The 15277-nt window shown below is 31.7% G+C and overlaps 1 protein-coding gene across 1 annotated transcript in view; it reads right to left on the reverse strand.

Moving 5' to 3' along the window:
* Positions 1-15277, reverse strand: part of LOC106715867 (homeotic protein empty spiracles) — a 34024-nt gene that overhangs the window by 14018 nt on the left and 4729 nt on the right. The window contains exon 2 of the mRNA XM_045684007.1: positions 9251-9423. Coding sequence (XP_045539963.1) covers positions 9251-9423 — 173 coding nt within the window. The remainder of the gene's footprint in view (positions 1-9250; positions 9424-15277) is intronic.

The raw sequence follows: 15277 nt of genomic DNA on the forward strand, positions 1-15277 counted from the left end.
ATTTCAAAGGTCAACTTTCCCTGTACGAGTTAACAATGGTTTAATAGAAGGGGGACTAAGACCCCACAATATCGCTACCAGCACTGAATAAATAGAGGGCATTCAAAACATGCCCAGAAATACGATTAAGTACTTATGTACCCTATTATACTCTACCCCGACGGATTAGCGAGCGCATGAGACGGATATACGATTTTATACAAGAGTAAAAGAGATAGCATTCGAAAGGGGAGATGCGGCAATTAAGGGGTAGAGCGTGAATTGGGCCAAAATTTAAGCGGAAAGCTATTTATCCGTATATTACTTTATTGTCGATCCATTAGCGTGCGAGAGGGATAGCTGTATGAGATAGAAAGAGATGCTACGATGCGACAAATTGGGGTTGTTTGACATTTGCAATTTTAACGAGATGTAGGGCTGTCGAGTTTTTTTTATAGCGTATTATTCTTGTATATTCATCCTGGGAGAAATATGTTATGGAGATTTTCATAATTGTGTTGCTGAAATATATTTTTAGGTTATAATTATATTGCAACCCTAAGGAATAAGAGTTAATTATTCGATTTAAAAGTGACATTTGTTACTTAAAATGCTTATATTTTAGTTAATAGGCTAATAGTTAATGCTTATATTTTAGTTAAAAGGCACAGTTTATTTTATCTCGAGCACAAAGCACCGAGACTTAGTTTAACGGAATCTGTTAGGTTTTTTTAGATATGCATCTGTATCTTGGATTAACTCATTAGAAAAAAATTTAAAATATAAAAATTAAAAACCATTAATGCTTAAAAACTACATATAAATGTCAATATTGATTCTTTTCGTTTTTTCTCTACTTTTAAAAAAAAATCCGATCGGAAGTAGAAATTAAAGATTATTATAAACAGCTATAACTCTAATTTTACAAAGGTTACAATTATCCTCAATCTCCCCAAAACGAAAGAGACAGATTGATTGGTAAGAAAGAGACATCGCTATGACATTTGATATTGTTAAGAAAGTGTCAATGGGTGCCTAATAATGAAGTCTATTGTACTTTATAATTGGTCAGTGAACAGTTAGTTTGTAATCAGTAGCCAAATTATATACTCTATAGAAAATTATGGGACGCCATTTTGTGAATAAATTTAATAAATAATTGCCTTGTGTAAGATTTTTTTTAGAGTTGAAATCAGTTTTGTCAAGATAGAGTCCGCACATTAAAAATTACGATAAAGGGGATAAAGCTACCAGAAGTTTATTTATCAATAAAATATTTTCGTTTAATTTTGTTATAACATTTTTATGAAAAACGGAAAAAATGTCGGGGTAAAAATATTCATAAAGAATATTTTCTTTGATTTTTCTACTTTACTTTGATAAGAAACAATACTTTTTGAAGAAACAAAGTGTTTAATGTCAATATGTATTTTTATTAAATTGGCTGTAAGGATCATGGGCCTTTGCCTATTTCTGTGTTTTCTTTTTTTTAATACAGATAACCATTAACATTGTAAGTACATCAGCGTAGCGTTGCCTAACAAATATTAATTATAAATAATAAATTTACACTGTGATAGTGTAACATAATTAAACACAATGAATATATAGAGAGTTAAAACATAAAATTTTATTGCAACCTATTTTAGGGTTGTTCAATCCGGAAGCAGATCAACTTCCGTTGCGATTCGACTGCCGTTTACGAGCGCACATCCCTATTTCGGTACTGTTAAGTATTTTTTATTGTCAACGGTTATAACTGATATCCGTTAACGCACAACGGTTCTGTTATTAAACGTTAATAAAGCTTATATCTAGATATTTTTTTGTAATAAACAAAATTGAAGACAAAAATATTCTATAAATAAAAAGATATTTTCCAATAGTTTTTTCAATTGTTCTTTTTTATCTGTTTGATCTTTTTCGTTTGATCTTTTTATTATTTTACTAATACTATAAATGTGAATGTTTAGATGGATGGACGGATGTTTGTTTGAAAGTATCTCCAGAACAGCTGCTTGGATCTCGTTGAAATTTGGTAGAGGTTGAGCATAGTGTGAAAGAACATATAGGCAACTAATTAAGTTTTTTTTTAATTCTGCGCGGACGGTGTCGCGGGCGACAACTAGACTTTAATAATAATTAGTACAAAATTTTTATAACTTAATTCTTTTTATCAAGTTTACATACATATTACTTGCTCAAGTTGACGTATCATTTTTGCATACTTTATTTTGACAAAAGTTCTATTGTTTTTTTTTTTGCATAGATTAAAAATCTACCTTATTTATTTATTTTTCATTTTAATTTAAATTAGTTTAGTTAGTTAAATCTGATACTAAGTACCTATTGGAAAAGTTAAATTACTTTAAGTTTCCTTGATAACAATAATTAAAGATTTATGTTAGCTGGAATATCTTATATTGTGGCATTATACCGAGATATGAGAGGCGTTTCGCGCCCCCTGCAGGGGGTTGTGTTGACACAGCCCCGCCCCTAGGGGTGACGGGGAACATTGGGCATGCGCCAACACCTATAGACATATTTGAATCAATACCTTTGACTATCTTTTATACATAACTATATCATTATGTCTTATACCTTCTATATAACTGATAATTTAGGTAGAAAAGTTAGTACTTTTTTATTAAGATTTTCTATGTCCCTTATCCCCATCTGAACTAATCCAACTGGAATCCAATACCCACGTATTATATATAATTATCCGTGAAACATCAAGTTAATACCAACATTGTGTTTATTGTAACTTAAAAAAACTTAGCACCAACAAACAGGGTATAAATTACCACAAGCCAAGTATACCATTTTACATACCTTAACAACCTCATTGAAACCTTTCAATAATTTCAGAAATCCTTGAGAACAAAATATTTGTTTTTTTGTTACTAATCTTTTTCAGCAAATTCTGGCTTCGATGTGTTTATCCAGTCTTTGTTCTACATCTATGCCCAATTTCAGCGAAATCCATGCTGCCGTTCTGGAGATACTTTATAACAAACATCCATCCATCCATCCATCCAAACATTCGCATTTATAATATTAGTAAGACTCGTATACGGCTAAGGCGTGTTACGTCGCGAAAATCGCATGCTCTCCGTACACATAACGTTGAATTGTTGACGCAAGTCGTCTATTCAATGAGAGCACGTATAGCGACTACATGTCAAGTATATTGTATACTAGCTTTTACCCGCGACTCCGTCCGCGCGGAATAAAGAATAGAAAACGGGGTAAAAATTATCCTAGGTCCGTTTCCTGGTTCTAAGCTACCTGCCCACCAATTTTCAGTCACATCGATTCAGCCGTTCTTGAGTTATAAATAGTGTAACTAACACGACTTTCTTTTATATATATAAGATTATAGATTTGCTCCGCCATCTTGAAAATTACAGCGACTTTTCTCATGACGATCTTAATAAACAGGTTGCGCGCAATTGTCTTTTTCTTAGGCGATGACAGATAGAAATGTCGACGACGCGCGCTGTGTACAAACCTGTATGTATCACGTAAGTCGCTTATCTAAAATCGGCGAGTTTACGTTGCCTTATGTAAATAAGAATCAATTCTAAAATTAATAGAAGTGTATTATAATAATGTAAATCACATTTTATTTATTTCAGTACGGAACCCATAAACATAAAAAACATTTTCCCTCTTTTCCAATAACTATTGCAACCACAACAAGGTTTGAGACAGGTTATACTTGATAGCAGTAATTTTATATTATTAAGTAAATTACAAGCATCTGCCTGTCCGTCCGTGCGTTCGTACCAAACGAGCTATTAATGTTAAATGTTTACTGTTCATAATTCGATTACTGAGACTTGAGGAAACAAACATTTTAATTGTTTTTTTACGTACGTAAGATGTTTACTTAATACTCAAACTATAAAAGAAGTTAGGTTTATTTATGTGATAGGATAATCTAAATGATCACGGTCAGGATTAAAAAAGAAACAGTTGAACCTGGATAAGCGAGAGTCATTTTCCGTGTCGCTTAAAAGCGAGAAATTCTGGTTAGATAGAAAACTTTAAAAGCGAGAAAAATATCGCGTTGTCTTGGGCTATCGTTAATCCAGGTACAGTGTACTCTAGTTTCGATAATATACGTGTTTATTCTTTCAATTACTGAAAATGTTGTCTCTCTATAAATTAAGTAAGAACGACTTAACTCACGTATGATCTTCCGGTGACGGCACCGACTAGTGTAGGACCCGTCGGAGGTCCATTATGTGTCACGTAAGTTTAAACAATTAAATTTTCTCTAAATTTAAGATATACTAATTTGTTTATAAACAAGTGTTTCATTGAAACAACTTATCTTGGGTTGGGTTTAAGAAAGTCGTGTTAGTTACACTATTTATAACTCAAGATCGTTCGACCTCATTTAGCTGAAAATTTATGGGGAGGTAGCTTAGAACTAGGAGACGGACATAGGAACTTTTTTATCTTGTGTGCATTTTTTTCCGCGCTGACGGAGTCGCGAGTAAAAGCTAGTCTCTATATAAAACATATCGTGATCCCTGTCATCTTTGACAAAACAGAAATTACAATATTTTTAAAACCTCGATTTCAGTCTCAGAAACCCAAGATAATTTGATTAGCGTTGAATTCCACTGTAGTGATATTTGTATTAAGACATATTGCTGTCTCTGTTTCGCTAAAGAGAATGAAAGGGATGTCAAATTGAAAACAAATGCAAGTGCAGTGAAGTTCTTCGTTTACAACGCCCTAGTAAAGATGTTCGCGTATGTGTCGACATTGCATTTTTCATGCGAATAAAAATTTGCACGTAAAAAAACCTCATCAACTAACATCAATACATATTCTGCAAGGCTCATTACACTTTCATACGTCCTTATACATACATAATGAATAGCTAAAGATGTTGTTCTACGATATAAGGGTATATTATACATTATTTATGTAAGTTAATTTTTAATTGAACTTTATTATTTTTTAGCTAAACTCGGCATGCAATAACATTCTAATTATGTCACACTGCAAATAGAACGTTTCATTTAACACGGTTAAAATGATCTCTTTTTGTAACATAATTTGACAATGATTGCAACATGTTTTTGTTAATGTTTACGCAGTGCGAACCTGTGAGTGCAGAGCAGTGCGAATAGCGAACAGTACAACTTTTCCAGCTTTACTTTGTATTTATAATCTAGGTCTTTGACAACAAAAATTTTATTGCTTCCGTATAACTATTTCAATTGTATGTTCGTAGTTGAGAAATTACTTAGTATAATCTATATATATATATATATATATATATATATAAAAGAAAGTTGTGTTAGTTACACTATTTATAACTCAAGAACGGCTGAATCGATTTGACTGAAAATTGGTGGGCAGGTAGCTTAGAATCAGGAAACGGACATAGGATAATTTTTACCCCGTTTTCTATCATTTTTTTCCGCGCGGACGGAGTCGCGGGTAAAAGCTAGTTTCTAATAAACCACCTTTTTTATAAAGAACATTTTCTTTATCAAATATATTTTTAATTTATGATAGTTCCAGCCAGTAAGAAAAAATAATAGATACTTTTTGATAAAATACTTTATCCGTCTTCATGTTAATGAAAAATACTGGCATAAAATAATATAACCTTAAAATTTTTATCTTGCCTTTGTTAGTATCAATGGACAAATTACTATGTAAATTAGATTAGTAGAGGGCAAATAAAACAAAACGTAGGTCAAATGAGCTACTAACCGTGAATTGCCACTGGCGTAAAACTTGTACAAAAAACATGTTATCTATTTTTTTTATTGTTTATTTTTAAATAATTATTACTTTAGTGAAAACAGATACAATGAACCAAACATGCAAAACGCTCTTGTTAAGGCAAAAACAAGATGTCGTATAAGTCAGCTAATGATTTAAACATTTCGTTTAATTAAGTCGTCGTTAACTGGCTTTAAATTCGATTAACCGTAACTAGGTGTGGTTAAAAAAAAATTGCCGGTTGAAAAGTGAATGGCGGGAAATGTTTAGAACATTTGTTTAGCATTTGTTATCTGTTAATTATTAATTCGATTTTTCATAGTCTAGACTAGATTAATTGTTGTTAGAAATTTTAAAGCTATGTTGTTAACGATGGATTCAATTCTCCCTCTTGTACCATCCTCTTTACCTTCTGATACGACAAACAACGTACACACTCTGTTTTATTTTTTAGCCGACTTCAAAAAGAAGGAGGTTATCAATTCGACTGTATTTTTTTTTCTATGTGTGTTACCGCAATGCTCCGCCCCTGGTGGTCCGATTTTGATAAAAATTATTTTAATCGAAAGAAAATGCTTGCAGATGGGTCCTATTTTTTTAAATAACTAGAAGACTAGTAGATTTTGAATTTAGCTTCAAAATTTGTTGCGAAAATTAAGGACAATTTTGCTTTCAGCGCTTACGTAGTCTAAACTATAGAACCTACTTAAAAATGATGTTTGGACCAATTGTAGCTCTTTAAATGTGCTAAATAAAAGCATATATCTATCTTTTATAGTTTTCTCACAATAACTATTTTTTTCTTTAGAAACATCAATTAAATTCATGTCCTATTTCCGACGCTATTATTACATATATGTTATAGTTAATTGTCCCCAATTTCTTTTCCCTTCCTTTTTCCCTTCTATTAGATTTTCGATGACATTAAATAGGTGGTGATATTTACAAGCCTTTAGAAAAATTGAGAAATATAAAAACCTATTGGTTTTTCATGGAACATATAACTGCTCTGTGGCGAGCTTATTTAAAACATAGTCGTGAAACAAGAAAAACTGCATTGCTTAAATACAAGACGACGTTATAAGCTACGAGTATTTGTGCCAATTCCTGTTGAAACTGATGTAAAAACTTTGCTAGCTAGTTATGGTTTAATTAATATCGTAATGAATTCATTAACGAAAAAGGACGCTTTATTTTTTTATAGCAAATTCACGAAATTGTCTAAAAAAAAAGTATGTTTCAAAAGTGGTATAGAACGTGGTTTTTACTTATAGTGTTGAGAAAGCCTTATATTAGTCAGATTGGTAACAAGTCTATAAATAGATGGCAGCCATACACGTAGGGTAGGGCGGGGCAAAAAGGTCCAATTTCACTTCTACCAATTATATTATGAAAACCAAACCTACTACATCAAAATAAACAACACATATGAAACAAACAATTATCGAACTATGTTTAGCTCAATTCTTGGTTGATTCATCATTATAGAAATATATCTTTTTACTGTTTTTCTAGACATTGTCATCTGTCTCTTTTTGCCCCATAGTAGGGGTAAAAAGGGACAGCAAGGAGGCAAAAAGGTCCAATATTTCATTCTTAATTTTAAAGGGTTTCATGAAATTATAACTCGAAATGATTTAATGGAAATCAAAAGTATATTTCGTTTTCAAAAAACAAATAAGGTTATCATTATTATAGAAAAAAAAATTCTCTTCGTTGAAGTATAACTAAATTTAATTCAGTCTTAATCAAATAACAATATGTTTTTTGGAAAAATATAGTTTTATAACCAATTTCTAACTACCTTAACACTTTAATTAATAATTAGTCTCAGTCGAGGAACAAAATTAAACAAATCAGCACTTAAAATTTTAGAATATTAAACATAAATGTCTCGTATAAAACAAAAACAATTGAAATAAACATTAAATAAAAAAATCTTCTAACTTATTATAAGAAATATTTCTGTTTTATCCTAATCAGTATCACCATTTTCTGAATCACAATTATTACATACAAAGTAAACACAACCTCTGTTTGCAATACATTTTTCATGGGCCCAGTTTTTGCAAAGATTGCATTGTATTCAACCTTCGCCTGGAACGCTGTCACTGTAGTGTTATCCATAACTTCTGCTAATTTTGAGTAAAATTCTTGCACATTGGTTTTGTTGAATAACGTTGCTCTGCTGAGGCTTGTTGCTTCAGGTTTTCTAATAGAGAGACTTGTATTTCGTTTAAGAAAAGCGGACATCCAATCCATACCAGCAATTTTGTTTGTATGCCATGAATCTGGTATATTTATTTTATATTTAATAGCACAGTCATAAGCCATGCGACGAACTTATTTAGGACCTATACCGTGGAAAATTTGTGCAAGTGTGAGCAAATATTCTGTGAGACCAGCTTCTTGTTCTTTATTAAATATCTGTCTTTGAGTACCATAGCCAAATTTCAAATTTACAGGATCATCCTCCATTCGTTTAATAAATCTTGATAAGGAAGTTTTACTTAATTCAAAATCTCGACATACCTCTCTTAATGATTTATTTTCGCCTAGAACTAAATTTGCTGCACGTTGCATTAATTCTATAGAGTTAGTGCCACGATCTGTTTTTCTTTTATAGTTCCACATACTAAAACAAAAAAGAAAGATTTTATAACCGATATGTAAATGATGTGGGGTAAAAAGGACCAACTGGACCTTTTTACCCCAATCACGTGTGAGTATTTATAGAAGTTATACAAAAAGAAACACTCAGTCTAACGTAAAAATGACAATACAATTTAAAAAACAATTAAATAACGTATACTTAAAAACTATATTCGGGGATCGTAGCCTTAAAAACAGTCCTTGAAACCAAAAATATTAACAACGAAAAAAATTACTTACGTTAAATTTTGAACACACGACCTTGTATCTCCCACAAGCAACGTCACACGATTGTAGACGATTATGCGTTACTCCTCCCGTGCCCGCTTCTTTACACTCGTATCATTCGCAACAACGAGTCGTCACTTGTTTTTGAGATATTAGTGGTGGACCTTTTTACCCGCAGACCTTTAAGCCCCGCCCTACCTACTGTTTCAAGCAGTCGGTGTTTGGCGATCAACAGTTAACGTTACCCATACACGGCCTGCAGTTTGCATTCGCCATTAAAATTTACATGTTTAATGTCTGGTTTTCAATATGCTAGTATAGCAAGACAATACCGCTCAAAATCAGCACTGGCATACTGTAAACTGTAGCGAGACTGAGTTAAAAAAATCTTGTCAGGCCAGCGCTACTGTCCTACTGTACTGTTAGAATGTAAACCAGGCATGAGTTCTTTTTTTGAAATTGCGGTCGTTAATATTATACGTAACCGTAGTTATAGTCGTGTCGTATCAAATGACCAGTGCTGAAACTTTTTTACAAAAAAAAAACTATCATCTCTCTCTATTTCTTTGGTAAAATAGAGACGGTAATATGTTTGAGTACAAATGTCATTGCAATTGGTAGTATTTCAACGTACCTGTGTTTCAGTTAAACTGAGAGCTTGTGCCAACTGTTTTCTCTCCGCACCAACCACGTAATGATTCTTTTCGAACGCGTGCTCCAACTTAAGCAATTGAGACGGAGAGAACGCAGTCCGGATTCTCTTCGGCTTTCGAAACGGTTGCAGCAAGAAACCCGGTATATCTGGACCTGCGAAGAAAGGTACATGATAAGATAGGCCTACGATAATTGAAAATATATCGAATTCCACTGAATGCATTTGTTGTTGCGACCATCGTTTACATTGCTGCAAAACAAGTGTACCAAAACATATGAAAAGGAGGACCTTTATTATCTTTTAGAAAACAGACATATTTTATACAAGTATTTCTAGATAAATTGAAGTATTGAAAATATTCTAAATAAAATGTTGAAAACTTATAACATAACTAGTAGTCGCCCGCGACTTCGTTGGCCCCCACACATTAACTACATTCCAGTAAAAGTCTCGTCAAAAATCCAACTGTTACGGAGATTACCCCGAACAAAGTCGGCCTTACAGACAGATACGCAACGCAAATACATCAATTGTACGAAACGTGAATTTTTTTTTCAATATTACATATAGACACTCCACACTTGAAAAAGACACATCTCCTTTTTTGTAAACAAAACGAAGTATCCTTGAAGTGTGGGACTACCATTAAAATTAAATTAAACAAAGATTACCACTAAACGAGCGTCGTTCAACAGTCTCATCCATCATTACTTACGCCGTTTCATGAACTGACGAGAAATATTATGTAATGAAATGACTTGAAATTATTACTTAGCCTGTTGGTAATAATTTCAACTGTTTGTTTTACATGAAAAACGGAAAATTATCTTTCATTCCCCCTTGTTGAGTGAATTTTAACTATAAGCCTTGAATATTTCTGGTTATTATTATTTTTTTTATTTAATTTAATTAATAAAATCTTAAATTTGAACATCCAAACCGAATTTTTTTATAGTTATTATCCAGATAGAAAAAAATATAATAAAAGCGTATAATGCTTGTGGCTTTGCTTCTTGCATTAAAAAAAAAACTATCTCTATTGGTAAAACGGCATAAAAACATGTTCCTTTATAGTCTATGACAGTTACACGTTTAGAACATCCTACAGTTACACCTGTATTAAACAAGATAAATTATTTAAAACATAGACAATATAGTACATTCAACGTTTCAATTAAATACGCTTGTAATGTTTTGTAGCATACATAAAGATGTTATCAATTGTTTTCAAACTTGTCTTTGGTTAATTAACGTATTACTTACTGAAGGCAATTACAATAATATACTCTGTTACTTTATTGTTTAATGATAATAATGCAAGTTGCTATTTGACATTCATTAAATTATTAATCATTCAATTGTTTATGAATTAACTTTATTAAGTTTTAATTAATATTAACCGTTAGTAAATTTACTACTAATGAAATAGTCATTTAAATTTTCTCTTACAATTTGACGATTAGTTAGATCCTTAGTGGAGATATCTCAAATTAAATTTTCACTTAAGACCACTTACCGATTCTGACTGGCACTTAGTCTTGTAAGAATTTCTAAAGTGATTAATGAAAAGGGCGCGTAATCGTGTCCGCCATTTTGAAAATCGCAACCGCGACGGAAGGCAAAAGCATTCAACGCGTGCGGTCTCCCTCGACGATTAATTAAAAAAAAATGGCCGCTTAAATATGAACATTTAGAAGTAATCGTTGTTAACGATGTTAGAATAATATGTTAATGCAAATGCGTATTTCGCGTGCATCAAGTTTAACGCAAATGCTCCTAAAATTATTCACGCCTTTGATATAACTAAGATAATTTTTTTGCTGACGAAAATTATATTTTCCATCCCTTTTTTTGTTGTCTTTGCTCTTTCTGATGTTATTTGTCAAAATTAATCTCATTTATAGAAAATACATATGTCATAGTAATCTTTTTAATTATTAGTTGCTTATTATCTCAACACATTCATTCAAAAGAGCAGCTAAACGGTTAATAATTCTAGAAGACATGTATTCTTATCTTACTGACACCAACGCGTGACACAGAATATAAATCCATTAAATATTAATAGATAATTTTGTTATCTGTTGTCTATGACTCGATGTGATTATAGACAATTATAGACATCATCGTTAGATAATTAACCGGTAAATTTATTGATACTTAAAATCGTTTATTAACTTAAACCTAAAGCTAATATTTTTTTATATTTTAACATGTCAAAAGCTACAAGTTTTTGGTGTTCCTTTCCGAAACAAACGAACGCAAATGCTACTGTGTTCATCTTTTTTTTTAATTTCGTAAAATTGTGACATTAATCATGGGGCTAAAGATATAGAAATAATGACAATGTTGTCAATGTTTTTTTGTCAATATAGCATCTTTTTTAAATCTAATTAAAATAAAAACCGTAAATCTAATCAAAGTCTTCTCTGATTCGTATAATAAAACGCATTAAGCGCTTTAAGCGTAAACATAAAGTGCTGAATCTAATTTAAAATAGACAGATACAAATGCTCCGTCATAAATTAACGATAAATTCTAAAACGTAAAGCACTTTATTAGATAGATTGTTAAAATCTCATTATTAGATGGGCTGACGCCATGTTTATTACTTTTACGTTAAATTGAAACCGGTAGGTCATGGATCATAATAAATGATTTGAAAATTAATGTAATAATTGAGCTTCAATAAATTTTGCCATTAATATTACTTCATCGCTGTGTTTATCGTGAGATTGTTAACATATTTTGAGGTTACAGTAATTTTATTAAAATTATAAATTCGAATGTTTATATAGAACAGCTCAACGGATCTTGATGAAATTTGACATTACTTTTTTTAATTCCGTGCAGACGGAGTGGCGACACCTAGTATGTATATAATGTCAAGTAATGTCTTTTTCTTAGCAGCTAAATTATATAGTAATTTTAGTTAAAAATGACGCAATAACATGGCAACCCTCAGAACGTTCAACTACTATCTTCGTCATACCAACGTGAAGGCTATAATTATGAAAACACAATTACAATTATACGCACGAAAGCAAACATCTCGTTTAAATACTTTGAGTATTTAAACACGGGGCCCTGTAATTACAGGCCGACAATTAATCATAATTTCCCGCCCATACTTCAAGTGCCCAAAACGTTAATCACTGACTAACCGCGTTCAAGATGGCGGACGTTAGTTAATCCCACAGTCGTTCGCCCAACAAAGTGGTCTCGAATTACATCCAATTATGACCTATTCAATACTTTTTTTTTTTCGATCTTAAAAAAGCTCATCCGGTAACAATCGAGGTAATTAAGAAAAAGAGCGCGTAACTAATGTTTTGACGTTCAGTACTACCAACATTTTGAACAAGACCGCTAGTGATGGGATATTTTTATCGATAGACAATTTAACTAATATTCAATATTAGATATTTAATTTGTTTATTTACTTTGATAAACAAACAAATTGAGACAAAATTAAGTTATTATGTAGGTATATTAAATAATGATACGGAAAAACGCAATATAGTTTCTAACCTTCATTATACAGATTGCTATTGTAAAACAAATTGCTTTACGATACAAATAGCTTTATTACTCCTAAAATGCCAAGTTTAAGTCATCGAAATATATATTTTTAGCTCGCTAGCTCACAAAAATGTTTGGAGTGAAATTATTGGCAACTGACAATTCAATAAAATTTTCAATGTTTCATTATGTAAGAGGTATGTAATAAAAAACATTTTGTAATGGTTTCTACACCACATTAATTTAATTGATCAATTGTTTAACGAAGCTTAGTGACAAGTAACATGTATTTGTTACAATATGGCGACTATAAATGACAACACAATTCCGCATTGTACCTTATTAGGGTAGGAATTAGTAGTGTTACGGATATATTTTATAACCTGTCATTATTATATGACGAGCTAATAAATGTTTACATTTAAGGAATATTATATCTAATATCGTATATAGTTAACAAATTAAAATCATCTGTAACCCAAGAATCGATAAATAACTTCGATGCCGAGTCAAGAACATCACTACGACTACCGAAATGATCAAAAATCGTAACAAAGGCGTCACATAATCGCGGGCGTTTTCCCGCCTTGTCACAAAGCGTCTTTGTCAATGCTCTTACATTACTATTGTGTGACGTCCATTTTTTTAACAAAAAGGGCGTTAAGCCGGTTTAATTAAATTTGAACAGCATTTTATTGTAGCGGGTTCATAAAAATAACATTGTTAGTTTACGAGGGGTTGGCAGTCAATTGTCCTCGTTTTGGATGACACCGAAAGGTTATTTGCCGAATATTTTCTTTGTAAACACCCCCTGTATATTAAGTATTATTTTTTTATTTACACAGATAATGAAATTTCATTTTAGGGATGGTTTTAGTAGGGGAATTACTACTGAACGAATTGACACGTTGATAAGTGGTAACACTATAGGGATGTGCGTAGCTAATTTATCGTTTATTCTACGACACCATCCTTACGGAATTAAAAAAAAAACTTGATTAGTAGTCTATGTATTCTTCCAGACTATGTTCTACATCAATGCCAAATTATAGCAAGATCTATGCAACCGTTATGGTGATACCTTCTACCAAACATCCATCCATCTAAACGTTCGCATTTATAATATTAATAAGATTTATTCCTTTAGTAATTGCGTCGTTTTTCAATCACAATTACTCACATAGGTCATCAGTAAAGATGACTGGGACATTGAATGTACTCACTTAATAGATACGTTAATATAAAATAATCAATATTAACAGGCAACAATATATTCCAATGCATAAGAGAACATTTATTGATATATTTGTTACTAGCTGTCATCCGCGACTCCGTCCGCGCGGAATTAAAAAAAACATTACAAGTAGTCTATGTGATCTTCCAGACTATGATCTACATCTATGCCAACTTTCATCCACCTTCATGCAGCCGTTCTGGAGATACGTTCAAACAAACATCCATCCATCCAAACATTCTCATTTATAATGTTAGTAAAATTGCCTTCGACTTTAACTCGCTGTTTAATTACGCGTTCTTTAAACAAGAAATACGTCAAATAAAAATAAAAAAATTGATAAAAATTTTCGTAATCTATGATATCATTTTTCTCACTTAAAAGGTATTGTAAGACGAGTTACTATTTTAATATAAAAATCGTTATCAGAACACAAAAAAACATTGCTCATTTCACCTTCTATTATTAAAAAAAATTGTACTCTCTATATCTAATAAAATTGAAGTCTCTGTATGTAATAACGAATAAAATGTTCACACATGTATACATTTATTTGCGTTTCTGATAACGATTTCTGTCTGTCTGTCTGTCCGTACGTCTGTCCGCAAAACTGCATATGTTTCGGGTAAACTCTCGAACGACTGGACCGATTTTAATGGGACTTTAGGTTGCAACCGAACATATTATAAGCTACTTTTTTAAATTCGAAAGAAGTCGAAGGCGACCTCAAGTATCTACTACTATCCAAATAATGATGCTCATTTCAACATTCTATCTGTGGATTTCGACGTTTCATAGAACTTTATCCTAGAATTTCAAGGTGATGAGCTCTAAAAATACTTTAAACAAACATACAAATCAATTGTACATATATATTATGAAGTCATAGTATTGATGTATGTTATTATAACAATTTTATTATCTGGTATATAATTACGACTAATGGCTAGATTGTTACAATGTATCAGGTCGGGGGCTATCGGAGCGAACGCTCAGTAATTATGAAATAGAACTCCGCGGAGGTTAAATGTCGTACAGATAATGACAGAATAAGTTTTTAATTACTGTGACAGATGACGTTTAACGCGGTAAACGCACAGATAATGTAAACTTATTCAACAATTAATACGGATTACTTTTTTTATTCGTGAAATATATATATATATACTAAAATATTAAAATAACGACTAAACATATGCTGTAGGGTAAATGTAAGGGTTTTGAGGAACGACAACATTTTTTTAAAAATA

Source organism: Papilio machaon, chromosome 24 (assembly GCF_912999745.1).
Source record: "Papilio machaon chromosome 24, ilPapMach1.1, whole genome shotgun sequence".
Classification (NCBI taxonomy): Eukaryota; Metazoa; Arthropoda; class Insecta; order Lepidoptera; family Papilionidae; genus Papilio; species Papilio machaon.